Below are 19,399 nucleotides of genomic sequence, written 5' to 3'. Positions count from 1 at the left end.
CTTTCTCTCTTTTTCTCCCTCTCTCTCTCTCTCTCTCTCTCTCTCTCTCTCTCTCTCTCTCTCTCTCTCTCTCTCTCTCTCTCTCTCTCTCTCTCTCTCTCTCTGCCTTTCTCTCTTTTCCTCTCTTTTTCTCTCTTTTTCTCTCTTTCTCTCTCTCGTGTTGTGTAAGGAATTGAGACTTTACAATGAGGTAAGGAATGAGTGAAGGAGGGGGAGCGTTGTGTATGTTTGTGTGTGTGTGTCTAGTTGGTGTTAAGTCGTGGTTACAGTGGGAGGGAATAGTGTGCTGTAAATTGGCATTAGTGAGAACGTGTGTAGGGGTGTGTGTATGTGTGTTGTCTGCGAGCCCTAGTGCCTGCTCATCACCTCAAGCCCTGCAGGCCTCTGTCTACCTGGGTGGTCTGGCACATACACAGGACTAGTGTGTGTGTTCAGTGGTCTGGCAGCTACACAGGATCCAGATTGTGTTCTGGGCAGGGACCCAGCCTAACCCCACCCTCGTCTCGTCTCGTCTCTCTACTCCTCTCACTCTGTCTCTCTATACTCACGCTCCCTTTCTCATTTTCTTTCCTCTAGGTCCACCTCTTACACTCTAACACATGAAAAATATTATAGTATACTATGATATACACTACGTTCAAAAGTTTGGGGTCACTTTTGAAATGTCCTTGTTTTTTGTCCATTAAAATAACATCAAATTGATCAGAAATACAGTGTAGACATTGTTAATGTTGTAAACGACTATTGTAGCTGGAAACGGCTGATTTTGAATGGAATATCTACGTAGGCGTACAAATCAAATCAAATCAAATTGTATTGGTCATATACACACGGTTAGCAGATGTTAATGCGAGTGTAGCGAAATGCTTGTGCCAACAGTGCATTAATATCTAACAAATAATCTGAAAATTCCCAACAACTACCTAATACACACAAATCTAACAAGTAATCTAACAATTCCCCAACAACTACCTAATACACACAAATCTAAAGGGGTGAATGAGAATATGTACATGTAAGTATATGGATGAGCGATGGCCGAGCGCATAGGCAAGGTGCTGTACATGGTGTAAAATACAGTATATACATGTTATATGAGTAATGTAAGATGTGTAAACATTATTAAAGTGGCATTATTTAAAGTGACATTGTTTAAAGTGACTAGTGATCCATTTATTAAAGTGTCCAGTGATTGGGTCTCAATGTGGGCAGCAGCCTCTCTGAGTTAGTGATTGCTGTTTAGCAGTCTGATGGCCTTGAGATAGAAGCTGTTTCTCAATCTCTCGGTTCTCAATTTCAGAGGCCCATTATCAGCAACATTACTCCTGTGTTCCAATGGCACGTTGTGTTAGCTATTCCAAGTTTATCATTTAAAATAACCCTTTTGTAATTGTGTTAGCACAGCTGAAAACTGTTGTCCTGATTAAAGAAGCAATAAAACTGGCCTTCTTTAGACTCACAAAACCCGCAAAACACCAGTCTCAATGTCAGCAGTGAAGAGGCGATTCTGGGATGCTGGCCTTCTAGGCAGAGTTGCAATGAAAAGGCCATATCACAGATAGTCCAATAAAACAAAAATATTAAAATGGGCAAAATAACACAAATACTGGACAGAGGAACTCTGCCTAGAAGGCCAGCATCCCAGAATCACCTCTTCACTGTTGACGTTGAGACTGGTGTTTTGCGGGTACTATTTAACCTCTCTGCACTACGGATCCCTTTAGCAGGATCATTTTCCTAAACAACCGCTGAATTGCAGGGCGCAAAATATTACTAAAAATATTTATAATCATGCAATCACAAGTGAAATATACCAAAACACAGCTTAGCTTGTTGTTAATCCACCTATCGTGTCAGATTTTGAAAATATACTTTACAGCGAAAGCAATCCAAGCTTTTGTGAGTGTATCAATCAATGCTAGAACAGCTAGCCCCAAATTAGCATGGTCACGAAAGTCAGAAAAGCAATAAAATTAATCGCTTACCTTTGATAATCTTCGGATGTTTGCACTCACAAGACTCCCAGTTACACAATAAATGTTCTTTTTGTTCGATAAATATTACTTTTATAACAAAAAAACGCCATTTGGGTTGCGCGTTATGTTCAGAAAACTACAGCCTCGTTCCGTTCGACGAAAATTCCAAAAAGTATCCGTAATGTTCGTAGAAACATGTCAAATGTTTTTTATAATCAATCCTCAGATTGTTTTTAACATACATAATCGATAATATTTCAACCGGACCGTAACCTATTCAATAAAAGAGAGAAAGAAAATGGAGAGTTACCCCTCTCGCGCGCAGGAACTAATCAAAGGACACCTGACTAGTTTTGAAAATTCCCGCTTATTTTTCAAAATAAAAGCCTGAAACTATGTCTAAAGCCTGGTCATAGCCTGAGGAAGCCATTGGAAAAGGAATCTGGTTGATACCCCTTTAAATTGAAGAAATGAAACACAGATTTAAAAAAAAAAAAAAAAAAAAAAAAAAAAAAAAAAAAAAAAATTCACTTCCGAGTTAGATTTCCTCAGGTTTTCAGTTTTGTTAAACTCACAGACAATATTTTGACAGTTTTGGAAACTTTGGAGTGTTTTCTATCCTAATCTGTAAATTATATGCATATTCTACGATCTGGAACTGAGAAATAGTCCGTTTACCTTAGGAACGTTATTTAAAAATAAAATAAAAATCTGACCCCTAGCGTCAAGAAGTTAATGAAACTGCCAGTTGTGGACTTGTGAGGCATCTGTTTCTCAAACTAGACACTCTAATGTACTTGTCTTCTTGCTCAGTTGTGCACCGGGGCCTCCCACTCCTCTTTCTATTCTGGTTAGAGCCAGTTTGCCCTGTTCTGTGAAAGGAGTAGTACACATCGTTGTACGATATGTTCAGTGGGTATATATTTACAGTACAACACGTTAATTGTGCACGTGATTGTCATTGCAGAGTAGAGTAATATGGATAAATAAATGACATTATCATAGTACACATACATTTATTTGTAGGCCTACCATAGTACGCACCACAATATACTATTGTAAACTATAGTAGGTATTATAGTACAATATGGTAAAATTTCTTATGGGACAGCCTAAAAATCTACAGTAAGTGCTATTACAGTTTTTCCTCAATTGTGTAATAGCTTTTTTTGGAACAATGTTGTTGACTTTCAGAGAGTCCAAAAGTCACAGAACTCTGTAGCCTTTTGCAAAACAGTAAATACATTTTCAAAATGTAATTTCCTTTTCAAAACAAAAATAAATTCAGCAAAACTATATTACACTGTAAAAATTGCAACTACATTCATCAAAAGAACATGACTGCCTGCAAAAAGATTAACACAACCATACAACTATCCAAAGGTGCAGCATTGTGGGCAATTACTCTCCTTGTATGTATATTTCACAAAAAATGTCATACATATCAAAAACTATTCCTGATAAAATGAAATGAACATTAAGCACATTGTGTGCTGGATTCATTCACTGGTATCATCAAAATCAAATTCCATGTGTTCAATACAAAGGTTGGTTTTCTCATAGTTTTATACATTTTCCATTGGCGCACAGAAAGACATTCCACACTAGAAATATGGAAAGGTGCAGTGGTGTAAAGTAAATAAGTAAAAATGAAGTACTACTTAAGTTTTTTTTGTAGTATCTGTACTTTAATTTATTATTTATATTTTTCACAACTTTTACTTTTATTCCACTACATTTCTAAAGAAAATAATGTAGTTTTTACCTCATACATTTTCCCTGACACCCAAAAGTACTACATTTTGAATGCTCAGGCAGGACATCAATATGGTCCAGTTCACGCACCTATCAATATAATGCGTCTGTCACGCCCTGACCTTAGTTATCTATGTTTTCTTTATTATTTGGGTTAGGTCAGGGTGTGACGAGGGTGGGTATGCTTGTTTTGTATTGTCTAGGTTTTTTTGTATGTCTAGGGGTGTTGGTAAGTCTAGGCATATGTATGTCTATGGTGGCCTGAATTGGTTCCCAATCAGAGGCAGCTGTTTATCGTTGTCTCTGATTGGGGATCATATTTAGGTTGCCATTTTCCCTTTTGGTTTTGTGGGTTCTTATTCTATGTTTAGTTGCCTGTCTGCGCTAGCCATATTAGCTTCACGGTTCATTTTGTTATTTTGTTCGTTTCGTTCAGTGTTCATTCTTTAAATAAAGAAGAATGTACGCTTACGACGCTGCGCCTTGGTCTCCTCCCTACGACGGCCATGACAGAAGAACCCACCATAAAAGGACCAAGCAGCGTGAAAAGGAGGAGCAGCGTTTTATGGAAAAATGGACCTGGGAGGAGATACTGGATGGAGCAGGACCCTGGAAGCAGGCTGGGGAGTATCGCCTTCCGAAGGAGGAAATTGAGGCAGCAAAAGCGGAACGACGATATTATGAGGAGAAATACAAATAAGGCAAGCACGAGAGGCAGCCCCAATAAGTTGTTTTGGGGGGGGGACACGAGGACATTGGCTGAGTCAGGTTGGAGACATGAGCCAACTCCTCGTGCTTACCTTGGGGAGCGTGTGACTGGTCAGGCACCGTATTTTGCAGAAATGCGCACGGTGTCTCCAGTTCCCATTCATAGCCCGGTGCGCTCTATTCCATCTCCTCGCATTTGCCGGGCTAGAATGGGTATCCAGCCAGGACGCATTGAGCCAGCTCTACGTTCCAGATCTCCAATGCGTCTCCACAGTCCAGTACGGCCTGTGCCTCTTCCCCGCACTCTCCCTGAGGTGCGTGTCCTCAGCCCGGTACCACCAGTTCCGGCACCATGCATCAGGCTTCCAGGGCGCTTCCACAGTCCAGAGCTTCCGGCGACAGTACCCAGTCCAGAGCTTCCGGCGAGAGTACCCAGTCCAGAGCTTCCGGCGACAGTACCCAGTCCAGAGCTTCCGGCGACGTTTCACAGTCCGGAACCTCCAAAGATGGGCCACAGTCCGGAACCTCCAATGACGGGCCACAGTACGGAACCTCCAACGACGGTCCCCAGTCCGGAGCCTCCAGCGACGATCCCCAGTCCGGGGCCTCCAGCGACGATCCCCAGTCCGGGGCCTCCAGCGACGGTCCCCAGCCCGGGGTCTCCAGTGACGGTCTCCAGCCCGGGGTCTCCAGTGACGGTCTCCAGCCCGGGGTCTCCAGTGACGGTCTCCAGCCCGGGGTCTCCAGTGACGGTCTCCAGCCCGGGGTCTCCAGTGACGGTCCCCAGCCCGGGGTCTCCAGCGAGGGTACCCGGTCCGGATCTACATAGGCGGAGGGATCAGTGTAAAGAGGGGGGGCAGCGTCCAGAACCAGAGCCGCCACCGAGGGTAGATGCCCACCCGGACCCTCCCCTATAAGTTCAGGTTTGCAGTCGGGAGTCCGCACCTTTGGGGGGGGGGGGTACTGTCAAGCCCTGACCTTAGTTATCTATGTTTTCTTTATTATTTTGGTTAGGTCAGGGTGTGACGAGGGTGGGTATGCTTGTTTTGTATTGTCTAGGGGGGTTTGTATGTCTAGGGGTGTTGGTAAGTCTAGGCATATGTATGTCTATGGTGGCCTGAATTGGTTCCCAATCAGAGGCAGCTGTTAATCGTTGTCTCTGATTGGGGATCATATTTAGGTTGCCATTTTCCCTTTTGGTTTTGTGGGTTCTTATTCTATGTTTAGTTGCCTGTCTGCGCTAGCCATATTAGCTTCACTGTTAGTTTTGTTATTTTGTTAGTTTTGTTCAGTGTTCATTCTTTAAATAAAGAAGAATGTACGCTTACGACGCTGTGCCTTGGTCTCCTCCCTACGACGGCCGTGACAGCGTCATCCCTAATGCCTCTGATCTGGTGGACTTGCAAAACACAAATAATGAGTTTGTTATGTCTGAGTGTTGGAGTGTGCCCCAGGTTGTACGTAAATAATAACAAAACAGGAAAATCTTGTTGGTTTGCTTAATACAAGGAATTTGATGTATAGCATTTATTTTTTTACTTTTACTGAACTATGACAATTTCGTATTTTTCCCACCACTGTACTTAAGTACATTTAAAACCAGATGCTTTTAGACTTTTACTTAAGTAGTATTTTGCTGGGTGACTTTCACTTTTACTTGAGTCATTTTCTATTCAGGCATCTTTACTTTTACTCAAGTATGACAATTGAGGACTTTTGTAAAGGTGAATACAATGGAGGAACACAACTGATATGAATGTATAGTATAGGCCTAAATCAAACACTAAAACAAAGCTCTATAATGGAAAGTCACAATATTGGAGATGTTGACTTAGGAGTAACTCAAAGTTAAGTAATGTACACACGTATTACACTAATGGGATGATTTTGAATTTTGTGCAGTGGTATTTACTGATTGCTAGAAACAGTGAACACAATTGTACACATTTCTCTTCTGATTAAAACAATGTGTTAATATCCATAACAGTGAAGTTTGTGTGCAATGATGCCATTTGTATTTCATGTTCTGCAAAAGGTGGTCTAAGATATGAAGTCAGCTACAAAGGCAAGACAATGATCAGAAGTACTGTAAATGTATTTCAATATTTGATCATTGCTGTTTTGCTATAGATATGTTTCAACACAGATTTAAAAAATGCTTGTACGTGATTGAGAAAAACTGTAATGACTGAAAGGTACTACAGTGTGTAGTGTATTCTACAGTATACTACCAAACACGATCGAGGCATACTACAGTGTGTAGTATAGCATTGTACAGTACACTACAACATTCTTTAGTAAGCACTACACGATCGAGGCATACCACAGTGTGTAGTATAGCTGTTAAGCTGGTGAATGAGGACCCAAAAGCGACGTAATAGAAACAGAGTCTTTATTCCAGTCTTAAACAAACAATGATTCTCCTGGATATTATCAAAGGTAAATCCAAAACAGGAAACTGAAATCCTCTCGTCAGTAGAGAGGAACGACTGGAGACGCGACCACAGACTGCAGGTCGCTTCAGGAAGGCACAGGCCGTAGCTGACATAGACACCTGCTCACACGCAGCATCTGAAGAAGGCAAAAACACGACAGGGCGGAACAAGGACACAGAACAGCAAACATCAAACAAAAATCCGACAAGGACAGAAGCGGAAAACAGAGGGAGAAATAGGGACTCTAATCAGAGGGCAAAATAGGGGACAGGTGTGAAAGAGTAAATGAGGTCGTTAGGAGAATGAGAAACAGCTGGGAGCAGGAACGGAACGATAGAGAGAGAGAGCGGGAGAGGGAGAGAGGGAGGAGGAGAGAGAGGGATAGAAAGAGGGAAAGAACCTAATAAGACCAGCAGAGGGAAGCACAGGGACAAGACATGATGATCAAAGACAAAACATGACAGTACCCCCCCACTCACCGAGCGCCTCCTGGCGCACTCGAGGAGGAACCCTGGCGGCAACGAAGGAAATCATCAATCAACGAACGGTCCAGCACGTCCCGAGATGGAACCCAACTCCTCTCCTCAGGACCGTAACCCTCCCAATCCACTAAGTACTGGTGTCCACGTCCCCGAGAACGCATGTCCATGATCCTCCGTACCTTGTAAATAGGTGCGCCCTCGACAAGGACGGGGGGGGGGGGAGGGAAGACGAACGGGGGCGCGAAGAAAAGGCTTGACACAAGAGACATGGAAGACAGGGTGGACGCGACGAAGATGTCGCGGAAGAAGCAGTCGCACAGCGACAGGATTGACGACCTGAGAGACACGGAACGGACCAATGAACCGCGGAGTCAACTTGCGAGAAGCTGTCGTAAGGGGAAGGTTACGAGTGGAAAGCCACACTCTCTGACCGCGACAATACCTAGGACTCTTAATCCTACGTTTATTGGCGGCTCTCACAGTCTGCGCCCTGTAACGGCAAAGTGCAGACCTGACCCTCCTCCAGGTGCGCTCACAACGTTGGACAAAAGCCTGAGCGGAGGGAACGCTGGACTCGGCGAGCTGGGACGAGAACAGAGGAGGCTGGTAACCAAGACTACTCTGAAACGGAGATAGCCCGGTAGCAGACGAAGGAAGCGAGTTGTGAGCGTACTCAGCCCAGGGGAGCTGTTCTGCCCAAGACGCAGGGTTTCGAAACGAAAGGCTGCGTAATATGCGACCGATCGACTGATTGGCCCTTTCTGCTTGACCGTTAGACTGGGGATGAAACCCGGAAGAGAGACTGACGGAAGCACCAATCAAACGACAGAACTCCCTCCAAAACTGTGACGTGAATTGCGGCCCTCTGTCTGAAACGGCGTCTAACGGGAGGCCATGAATTCTGAACACATTCTCAATGATGATTTGTGCCGTCTCCTTAGCGGAAGGAAGCTTAGCGAGGGGAATGAAATGTGCCGCCTTAGAGAACCTATCGATAACCGTAAGAATCACAGTCTTCCCCGCAGACGAAGGCAGACCGGTAATAAAGTCTAAGGCGATGTGAGACCATGGTCGAGAAGGAATGGGAAGCGGTCTGAGACGACCGGCAGGAGGAGAGTTACCTGACTTAGTCTGCGCGCAGTCCGAACAAGCAGCCACGAAACGGCGCGTGTCCCGCTCCTGAGTAGGCCACCAAAACCGCTGGCGAATAGAAGCAAGCGTACCCCGAACGCCGGGGTGGCCAGCTAACTTGGCAGAATGAGCCCACTGAAGAACAGCCAGACGAGTAGAGACAGGAACGAACAGAAGGTTACTAGGACAAGCGCGCGGCGACGCAGTGTGAGTGAGTGCTTGCTTTACCTGTCTCTCAATTCCCCAGACAGTCAACCCGACAACACGCCCTTCAGGGAGAATCCCCTCGGGGTCGGTAGAAGCCACAGAAGAACTAAAGAGACGGGATAAGGCATCAGGCTTGGTGTTCTTATTTCCCGGGCGATAGGAAATCACGAACTCGAAACGAGCGAAAAACAACGCCCAACGAGCTTGACGTGCATTAAGTCGTTTGGCAGAACGGATGTACTCAAGGTTCTTATGGTCAGTCCAAACGACAAAAGGGACGGTCGCCCCCTCCAACCACTGTCGCCATTCGCCTATGGCTAAGCGGATGGCGAGCAGTTCGCGGTTACCCACATCATAGTTGCGTTCCGATGGCGACAGGCGATGAGAAAAGTAAGCGCAAGGATGGACCTTATCGTCAGACTGGAAGCGCTGGGACAGAATGGCTCCCACGCCCACCTCTGAAGCGTCAACCTCGACAATGAATTGTTTAGTGACGTCAGGAGTAACAAGGATAGGGGCGGATGTAAAACGCTTCTTGAGGAGATCAAAAGCTCCCTGGGCGGAACCGGACCACTTAAAGCAAGTCTTGACAGAAGTCAGAGCTGTGAGAGGAGCAGCCACTTGACCGAAATTACGAATGAAACGCCGATAGAAATTAGCGAAACCGAGAAAGCGCTGTAACTCGACACGTGACTTAGGAACGGGCCAATCGCTGACAGCCTGGACCTTAGCGGGATCCATCTGAATGCCTTCAGCGGAAATAACAGAACCGAGAAATGTGACAGAGGAGACATGAAAGGCGCACTTCTCAGCCTTCACGTAGAGACAATTCTCTAAAAGGCGCTGGAGTACACGTCGAACGTGCTGAACATGAATCTCGAGTGACGGTGAAAAAATCAGGATATCGTCAAGGTAAACGAAAACAAAGATGTTCAGCATGTCTCTCAGTACATCATTAACTAATGCCTGAAAGACAGCTGGAGCATTAGCGAGACCGAACGGCAGAACCCGGTATTCAAAATGCCCTAACGGAGTGTTAAACGCCGTTTTCCACTCGTCCCCCTCTCTGATGCGTACGAGATGGTAAGCGTTACGAAGGTCCAACTTAGTAAAGAACCTGGCTCCTTGCAGAATCTCGAAGGCTGACGACATAAGGGGAAGCGGATAACGATTCTTAACCGTTATGTCATTCAGCCCTCGATAATCCACGCAGGGGCGCAGAGTACCGTCCTTCTTCTTAACAAAGAAAAACCCCGCTCCGGCGGGAGAGGAAGAAGGCACCACGGTACCGGCGTCGAGAGAAACAGACAGATAATCCTCGAGAGCCTTACGTTCGGGAGCCGACAGAGAGTATAGTCTACCCCGAGGGGGAGTGGTCCCCGGAAGGAGATCAATACAACAATCATACGACCGGTGAGGAGGAAGAGAGTTGGCTCTGGACCGACTGAAGACCGTGCGTAGATCATGATATTCCTCCGGCACTCCTGTCAAATCACCAGGTTCCTCCTGAGTAGAGGGGACAGAAGAAACAGGAGGGATAGCAGACATTAAACACTTCACATGACAAGAAACGTTCCAGGATAGGATAGAATTACTAGACCAATTAATAGAAGGATTATGACATACTAGCCAGGGATGACCCAAAACAACAGGTGTAAAAGGTGAACGAAAAATCAAAAAGGAAATGGTCTCACTGTGGTTACCAGATACTGTGAGGGTTAAAGGTAGTGTCTCACATCTGATACTGGGGAGAGGACTACCATCTAAGGCGAACATGGGCGTGGGCTTCCCTAACCGTCTGAGAGGAATGTCATGTTTCCGAGCCCATGCTTCGTCCATAAAACAACCCTCAGCCCCAGAGTCTATCAAGGCACTGCAGGAAGCAGCCGAACCGGTCCAGCGTAGATGGACCGACAAGGTAGTACAGGATCTTGATGGAGAGACCTGAGTAGTAGCGCTCACCAGTAGCCCTCCGCTTACTGATGAGCTCTGGCCTTTTACTGGACATGACATGACAAAATGTCCAGCAGAACCGCAATAGAGGCAAAGGCGGTTGGTGATTCTCCGTTCCCTCTCCTTAGTCGAGATGCGAATACCTCCCAGCTGCATGGGCTCAGTCTCTGAGCCGATGGGAGGAGATGGTTGAGATGCGGAGAGGGGAAACACCGTTAACGCGAGCTCTCCTCCACGAGCTCGGTGACGAAGATCTACCCGTCGTTCTATGCGGATGGCGAGTGCAATCAAAGAGTCCACGCTGGAAGGAACCTCCCGGGAGAGAATCTCATCCTTAACCTCAGCGTGGAGTCCCTCCAGAAAACGAGCGAGCAACGCCGGCTCGTTCCAGTCACTGGATGCAGCAAGAGTGCGAAACTCTATAGAGTAATCCGTTATGGATCGATCACCTTGACATAGGGAAGCCAGGGCCCTGGAAGCCTCCTTCCCAAAAACTGAACGATCAAAAACCCGTATCATCTCCTCCTTAAAGTTCTGATAAACGTTAGAACACTCAGCCCTTGCCTCCCAGATAGCTGTGCCCCACTCCCGAGCCCGACCAGTAAGGAGTGATATGACGTAAGCGATCCGAGCTCTCTCTCCTGAGTATGTGTTGGGCTGGAGAGAGAACACAATATCACACTGGGTGAGAAAGGAGCGACACTCAGTGGGCTGCCCAGAGTAACATGGTGGGTTATTAACCCTAGGCTCCGGAGACTCGGAAGACCAGGAAGTAGCTGGTGGCACGAGACGAAGACTCTGAAACTGTCCTGAGAGATCGGAGACATGAGCGGCCAGGGTCTCAACGGCATGACGAGCAGCAGACAATTCCTGCTCGTGTCTGCCGAGCATTGCTCCCTGGATCTCGACGGCAGTGTTGCGAGAATCCGTAGTCGCTGGGTCCATTCTTGGTCGGATTCTTCTGTTAAGCTGGTGAATGAGGACCCAAAAGCGACGTAATAGAAACAGAGTCTTTATTCCAGTCTTAAACAAACAATGATTCTCCTGGATATTATCAAAGGTAAATCCAAAACAGGAAACTGAAATCCTCTCGTCAGTAGAGAGGAACGACTGGAGACGCGACCACAGACTGCAGGTCGCTTCAGGAAGGCACAGGCCGTAGCTGACATAGACACCTGCTCACACGCAGCATCTGAAGAAGGCAAAAACACGACAGGGCGGAACAAGGACACAGAACAGCAAACATCAAACAAAAATCCGACAAGGACAGAAGCGGAAAACAGAGGGAGAAATAGGGACTCTAATCAGAGGGCAAAATAGGGGACAGGTGTGAAAGAGTAAATGAGGTCGTTAGGAGAATGAGAAACAGCTGGGAGCAGGAACGGAACGATAGAGAGAGAGAGCGGGAGAGGGAGAGAGGGAGGAGGAGAGAGAGGGATAGAAAGAGGGAAAGAACCTAATAAGACCAGCAGAGGGAAGCACAGGGACAAGACATGATGATCAAAGACAAAACATGACAATAGCATTGTACAGTACACTACAACATTCTTTAGTAAGCACTACACGACCGAGGCATACTACAGTGTGTAGTATAGCATTGTACAGTACACTACAACATTCTTTAGTAAGCACTACACGATCGAGGGCTACTGCAGTGTGGAGTATAGTATTCTACAGTATACTACAGTTCGCTACTGTCACGTTGGCATGAAGGATCGGGAGACAGACGCAGGGATGTGTAATAGTTTTTTTTATTAAGCCCAAATTACGGCGTGCCGTGTAAAGGCACAGGGACGAAGAGCAAACAAACACGTAACAAAAACAGGGTCGAAACCCAAAACAAAAGGTTGAGGAGTACCTCGAATAAATACACACGAGTACAATGATACCACACGGGACGAGACCCGTAATCATCTGCACAATCCACAAGGGCACGAAAGCCCAAAACACACAGCACAAGTACTCACACGCACCAACGGACATAGTAACAATAATCGACAGACAACGGAAACCAAAGGGCACACTTTGGTTTCAAGTACTAATCAGTGGGAATAGGGGACAGGTGTGCGTGATGAAAGTTCCGGAGGGATCCGTGACAACTACAGAATACTATGAAACTAAGTACTATAGTATTCTATAGTAAGCTGTAGTATTTTTTTATGTGGGTTAACTCACTTTATCTCTTACTTCAGTGTTATGATATGAAATATGTACACTTTGTGTGTGTGGGTGCGCATGCCGGTATGTGTGTGTGTGCGTGTGTGTTTAGAGGGGCCGGTGTGATAAGGGTAGGGTTAGGAACAATATGAACTATCCCCTTCCACCTTCACATAGGTCATGGCAACCTGATGAGTTAATTTAACACCTTGTTCCCTGTGTGTGTTCTCCCTGACCAGGCTGCGGTGGTGGTCGTGTTTAACTTTGCCATGGTGCTGCTCATCTTCCCTGCCATCCTCAGTATGGACCTGTATCGCAGAGAGGACCGGCGTTTTGACATTTTCTGCTGCTTCTACAGGTTACACACACAAACAAACACAAACACACACACACTCTGAGCTTGATTCAATCCGTAACGCTGAAGGGCTGCGCTACAGCATGATAGAAGTATAATGGCAGTTGTCCTGCGTTAGCGGAGATTCATGGTAAACACTGCATATGTCTGCTCAGTCGGAAATGACCTTTACATTTCAATCGTGCTATAGCGCTGAACTTCAGCAATATGGACTGAATCAAGGCCTCTATATCCCTCCCCACCCTGTGGCTGAAAAAGGTGTGTTGTGTGTTGTATTTTTCCATGTGATTACAGCTGAGTGTCTCTCTACCTCAAATCCCCCTCACTGATCATTTAATTACAGTTCAGAGTTTTCTTTCTGTCATCTTTTCTGTCTGGCTGTCTGTTTATCCTTCTCTCTCTTTATTAAACATCACCTGCCGGTCTGTCAGCCTGTCTGTCTGACTGACTTCCTGCCTGTCTACGTGTCTGTCTGCCTGCCTGCCTGTGCATGTTCAGCTGCTAAACACTGACAGATTCACACGTTAAATACACTCACAGAGGCACACGTTAAATACACTAACAGGCACACGTTAAATACTCTCACAGAGGCACACGTTAAATACACTAACAGGCACACGTTAAATACACTCACAGAGGCACACGTTAAATACTCTCACAGAGGCACACGTTAAATACACTCACAGAGGCAAACATCTCCAGCCCCAGTGCTAACTGTCTGTCTGTCTGTTTTTCTCATGCCAAAGTGCTAACTGTCTGTTTGTCTGTCTGGCTGTCTGACTGTCTGTTTGTCTCCAGCCCCAGTGCTAACTGTCCGTCTATCTTTCTGTTTGTTTCCAGCCCCAGTGCTAACTGTCTGTCTGTCTTTCTGTTTGTCTCCAGCACCAGGAATAACTGTATGTCTGACTGTCTGTCTTCAGCCCGTGCTAACTGTCTGTATGTCTGACTGTCTGTCTTCAGCCCGTGCTAACTGTCTGTCTGTCTGTCTGTCTGTCTGTCTGTCTGTCTGTCTGTCTGTCTGTCTGTCTGTCTGTCTGTCTGTCTGTCTGTCTGTCTGACTGACTGACTGTCTGTCTGTCTGTCTTCAGCCCCAGTGATGTCTGTCTGTCTGTCTGTCTGTCTGTCTGTCTGTCTGTCTGTCTGTCTGTCTGTCTTCAGCCCCAGTGCTGTCTGTCTGTCTGTCTGTCTGTCTGTCTGTCTGTCTGTCTGTCTGTCTGTCTGTCTGTCTGTCTGTCTGTCTGTCTGTCTGACTCCAGCCCCAGTGCTAATGGTCTGTCTCTCTGTCTGTGCCCCTCCAGCCCTTGCGCTAACAGGGTGATCCAGATCGAGCCCCAGGTCCACATGGACGGAGCGGACAGCAGTCGCTACAGCCCCCCTCCCCCCTCCTACCACACCACCCCTCCCACATACAGCAGCTCACCCCCGTCCTACAGCAGCCATGGTTTCTCCCAGCAGACTCAGATCACCATGCAGTCTACTGTCCAGCTGAGGACAGAGTACGACCCCAGGACTCAGGCCTTTTACACTACGGCCGAACCCAGGTCCCAGATCTCAGTACAACCCTTCACACCCACGCCTGTCGCCACCGGCCCCGCCAACAACCCCAACACCAGTCACGCCAGTCACGGAAACAACAGCCACCACAGCAACCATCTCAGCCGGAGTGGGAGTAGCAGTGGTCACGTCAACCTCAACAACAACAACGGTAGCCGTGGTTCAGGCTCGGTCCCTTCTCCTCCCCAGTCGTCCTCTGGCGTCCCCACTGTCTCCCCCCAAGCGGGGGAGGGGGGGGGGGTGTCGGGGGAGAGTGCCAGCTCCACCAGGGATCTGCTGTCCCAGTTTGGAGGGGCCTCTCTGGGGCTGCGCTGTCTGGAGCCCCATTGCTCCCGGTGGACCTTGGCCTCCTTTGCCGAGAAGCACTACGCCCCCTTCCTACTGCAGCCCACCACCAAGGTCAGTCTGTCTGTCTCCCTGTGTGTGTACGTGTTCCTCACTAGCAGTGGCTAACTCTCCCAGCCTGCTGAGTCAGAGCTAGCTAACCACGGAGCTAGCTCTGTTCCAGTACGTTCCAGTACGTTCTATTAATCATATCTCTTAGAGCAAGGCTAGATCAGACCAGGCTTTCAGTCTGTGGTCAGTATCTGACTAAAAACACTTCTCTCTTCACTCCTGGGTGGGCCCTTAACCTGACCTCCTGACCTGACTGACTCAGCCTGTAGTCAGACACTACATTAGTCTTGCTGGAGTGTTGAGATGGGCCACTAACTGGGATAGTAAAACAGGTCCTGATAGTGATAGCTACGTGGTGTGACTGCGTCTAAAATGGCACCCTATTCCTTATATAGTGCACAACTTTTGCACTTAACACTCATCTCCAGTTCACATTGGATGTTTCTGTGGTTGCTGGGCATCAGTCTGTAAAGGACCACCCGTGTTTGGTGTAGTGCACTTATCTCCCTCAAACACCCCCTCCCTCTCCCCCCTCGCTCCCTCCTCCCTTCCATCCCTCACTCCAGGTGGTGGTCATCCTGTTGTTCCTGGCCCTGCTGGTGGTCAGTCTGTACGGGACCACACGGGTGCGGGACGGGCTGGAGCTGACCGACATCGTTCCCAGGGAGACCAGCGAGTACGACTTCATCGGGGCCCAGTTCAAGTTCTTCTCTTTCTACAACATGTACGTGGTGACCCAGCGGGCGGAGTACTCCCAGGCCCAGCCCCTGCTCTACCAGCTGCACCACAGCTTCAACACGGTCCGCTATGTACTGAGAGAGGACGACGGACAGCTACCACGCATGTGGCTCCACTACTTCAGGGACTGGCTGCAAGGTGAGCCAGGCAGGGCGATACATATACAGTACTTAGAAATATACAGGCTTTCACACACACTTTGTTGTTGTCATATTTGACAGCAGTCCTCATTAGCTGCAGTTGTTTCCCAGCAACATGAACTAAGCCTTGAGGCTCTGTGTAGACAAGTACACGACACTAGTGAGGGTTGAAGTGCTTGTACATGTACGTGTGTATATTCATCTGTGTCTGCGCGTGCATTTGTGTGTGCGTGTGTGTGGCTGGGCGGGAACTGCAGAGTGGGTGAGTTATAGAGAGCTGTGTTTAATATTGCTCGGTGAGAGATGGCTGGACCAATTTGACCCAGACAGCGAGCAGAGAGAGACCTTAGACCTTTCTGTCCCAGAAACAAGCTACTGGCCAGGTGGAGCAGACAGGGGAAGAGCGGGAGGCCAGGAGGAGAGAAAGAATGAAGTGGAGATAGAGAGCATGAAGGAGAGAAATTAAGAGGTAGAGAGAGATATTCTCAGCTAGTTCTAATTGAAAGAAAAAAAGAATTTTGATACTGTGTTTGTCCTGCTCCTATACAAAGCACTAAGTAGCACGGTGTGTCCCAATGTCTTTTAACAAGGCATTTGGTGAAGTCTCATAGTGTAGAGCGGGGGAGAAATGTGTGTAATTACACAATCATTATCCCTCTGTGTGTGTGTAGGGCTGGAACTGAGACACATTAACTAATAAACTGTGGATTACTAGTCTCACAACTCAAACATTTGAAAGAGATTGAACACTTTCAACACTTTGTGCTGAGATTCCACATCAAGCAGACACAAGCATGCAAACAACCCACAGCCATACGCAGAGAGAAAGACAGAGAGAGACCTGCTGCTGGTGTTGTTGCTTACTGCACAATTAGACGTTCATCCACATTCTCCAAACGTCAAATTTCAAAGTGTTTTTGTTTCCCCTGATGCTCTGTATCGTTCCATTTCTCCAAACGTTAAATGAGGGTTAAATGTAGGTACTCATTTTGAATGGTTAAGGTAAGGGTAAAGGTTTGTGATAGGGTTAAATGTAGGTACTCATTTTGAATGGTTAAGGTAAGGGGAAAGGTTTGTGATAGGGTTAAATGTAGGTACTCATTTTGAATGGTTAAGGTAAGGGTAAAGGTTTGTGATAGGGTTAAATGTAGGTACTCATTTTGAATGGTTAAGGTAAGGGGAAAGGTTTGTGATAGGGTTAAATGTAGGTACTCATTCTGAATGGTTAAGGTAAGGGTAAAGGTTTGTGATAGGGTTAAATGTAGGTACTCATTTTGAATGGTTAAGGTAAGGGTAAAGGTTTGTGATAGGGTTAAATGTAGGTACTCATTTTGAATGGTTAAGGTAAGAGTAAAGGTTTGTGATAGGGTTAAATGTAGGTACTCATTCTGAATGGTTAAGGTAAGGGTACAGGTTTGTGATAGGGTTAAATGTAGGTACTCATTTTGAATGGTTAAGGTAAGGGGAAAGGTTTGTGATAGGGTTAAATGTAGGTACTCATTCTGAATGGTTAAGGTAAGGGTAAAGGTTTGTGATAGGGTTAAATGTAGGTACTCATTTTGAATGGTTAAGGTAAGGGTAAAGGTTTGTGATAGGGTTAAATGTAGGTACTCATTTTGAATGGTTAAGGTAAGGGTAAAGGTTTGTGATAGGGTTAAATGTAGGTACTCATTTTGAATGGTTAAGGTAAGGGGAAAGGTTTGTGATAGGGTTAAATGTAGGTACTCATTTTGAATGGTTAAGGTAAGAGTAAAGGTTTGTGATAGGGTTAAATGTAGGTACTCATTCTGAATGGTTAAGGTAAGGGGAAAGGTTTGTGATAGGGTTAAATGTAGGTACTCATTTTGAATGGTTAAGGTAAGGGTAAAGGTTTGTGATAGGGTTAAATGTAGGTACTCATTTTGAATGGTTAAGGTAAGGGGAAAGGTTTGTGATAGGGTTAAATGTAGGTACTCATTCTGAATGGTTAAGGTAAGGGTAAAGGTTTGTGATAGGGTTAAATGTAGGTACTCATTTTGAATGGTTAAGGTAAGGGGAAAGGTTTGTGATAGGGTTAAATGTAGGTACTCATTCTGAATGGTTAAGGTAAGGGTAAAGGTTTGTGATAGGGTTAAATGTAGGTACTCATTTTGAATGGTTAAGGTAAGGGTAAAGGTTTGTGATAGGGTTAAATGTAGGTACTCATTTTGAATGGTTAAGGTAAGGGGAAAGGTTTGTGATAGGGTTAAATGTAGGTACTCATTTTGAATGGTTAAGGTAAGGGGAAAGGTTTGTGATAGGGTTAAAACAAGTGATGCACCGATATTACATTTTTGGCCGATACTAATATCTGATATTTTCCTTGCCAAAAAAACCCAATACTGATAACCGATATATTTTTTAAATTCGGCCTTTTCAGCATTCTAGTACAGTTAAATAGTTAACACACACACATGGACGCAGGGGTCTAAGGCACTGCAAGAAGCGTCACTACAGTCCCTGGTTCGAATCCAGGCTGTATCACATCCGGTCGTGATTGGGAGTCCTGTAGGGCGGCGCACAATTGTCCCAGCGTTGTCCGGGCCGTCATTGTAATAAGAATTTGTTCTGAACTGACTTGCCTAGTTAAATAAAGGTTACACCCCCCCCCCCCCCCCCCCCCCCACACACACACACACACACACACACACACACACACCACACTGACCCAAAAGTTATTTTGTTGGCATTTACGTATGTCCCCATTACCAGTAAAACATAATCAAAGCCTATTTCTTTCACTTACTTGCTGTGCTGTTTCGTTGTTCATTCGTTTCATTCTCAACCAGGATTTCTATGGAACGCCGTTTGGGTCTTTGCATGTCAAAAAAGATACACGTCAAATAACACTATTTGACGTGTCAAATAAGCTTGTTGACCAATCAGGACCTGAATATGACTGCACGTTACATAATAATTTAACGCGTTCATACATTTTTTACGTAGTTCTTATACATTGATTACACTATCACTCGTATTTCATATATCACAACGATTCAGCGATACGTATGCTATGATGCTGGTAAAGTTGTCTTGCGCAACTACAGTGCTGGTCATAAAAAAAGCAAACAATGTTCTTCCTCAAAAACATAGCAAAACGACATAATCTGTTTCAGTAGCTATCGTTAGCTAGCTAACTATATAGCTAGGTGTAATCATCTAAAATAACCCTAATTTATAAGACAGTTCTTATTTGATTAATGCTGGTCGGACCCATCTATGTGAAGCTAGCCACAATAAGGATTAGCCACCATAGTGGACTTTGAGGTTAGCCTTCAAAATAAAAGTATGTTATGCCATAATTGAATAGATCATGCTAAACGAGGTTGGATTGTTGTTATTTAAAATCAACAAAGACAATAATTTGTTAATTTGACAAAAATCTGTTAAAATC

At 45.8% G+C, this 19,399-nt stretch overlaps 1 protein-coding gene across 2 annotated transcripts in view; it reads left to right on the top strand.

The window, feature by feature from the left end:
- The window catches only part of LOC139545124 (protein patched homolog 1-like), a 176,514-nt gene that overhangs the window by 108,050 nt on the left and 49,065 nt on the right, over positions 1-19,399 (top strand). For both annotated transcript variants that reach the window (XM_071352539.1, XM_071352540.1), the window contains exons 13-15: positions 13,044-13,162; positions 14,458-15,112; positions 15,676-15,985. In XM_071352539.1, coding sequence (XP_071208640.1) covers positions 13,044-13,162; positions 14,458-15,112; positions 15,676-15,985 — 1,084 coding nt within the window. The remainder of the gene's footprint in view (positions 1-13,043; positions 13,163-14,457; positions 15,113-15,675; positions 15,986-19,399) is intronic.

Source organism: Salvelinus alpinus, chromosome 19 (genome assembly GCF_045679555.1).
Source record: "Salvelinus alpinus chromosome 19, SLU_Salpinus.1, whole genome shotgun sequence".
Lineage (NCBI taxonomy): Eukaryota > Metazoa > Chordata > Actinopteri > Salmoniformes > Salmonidae > Salvelinus > Salvelinus alpinus.
This window is presented reverse-complemented; position numbering and strand designations above follow the sequence as displayed.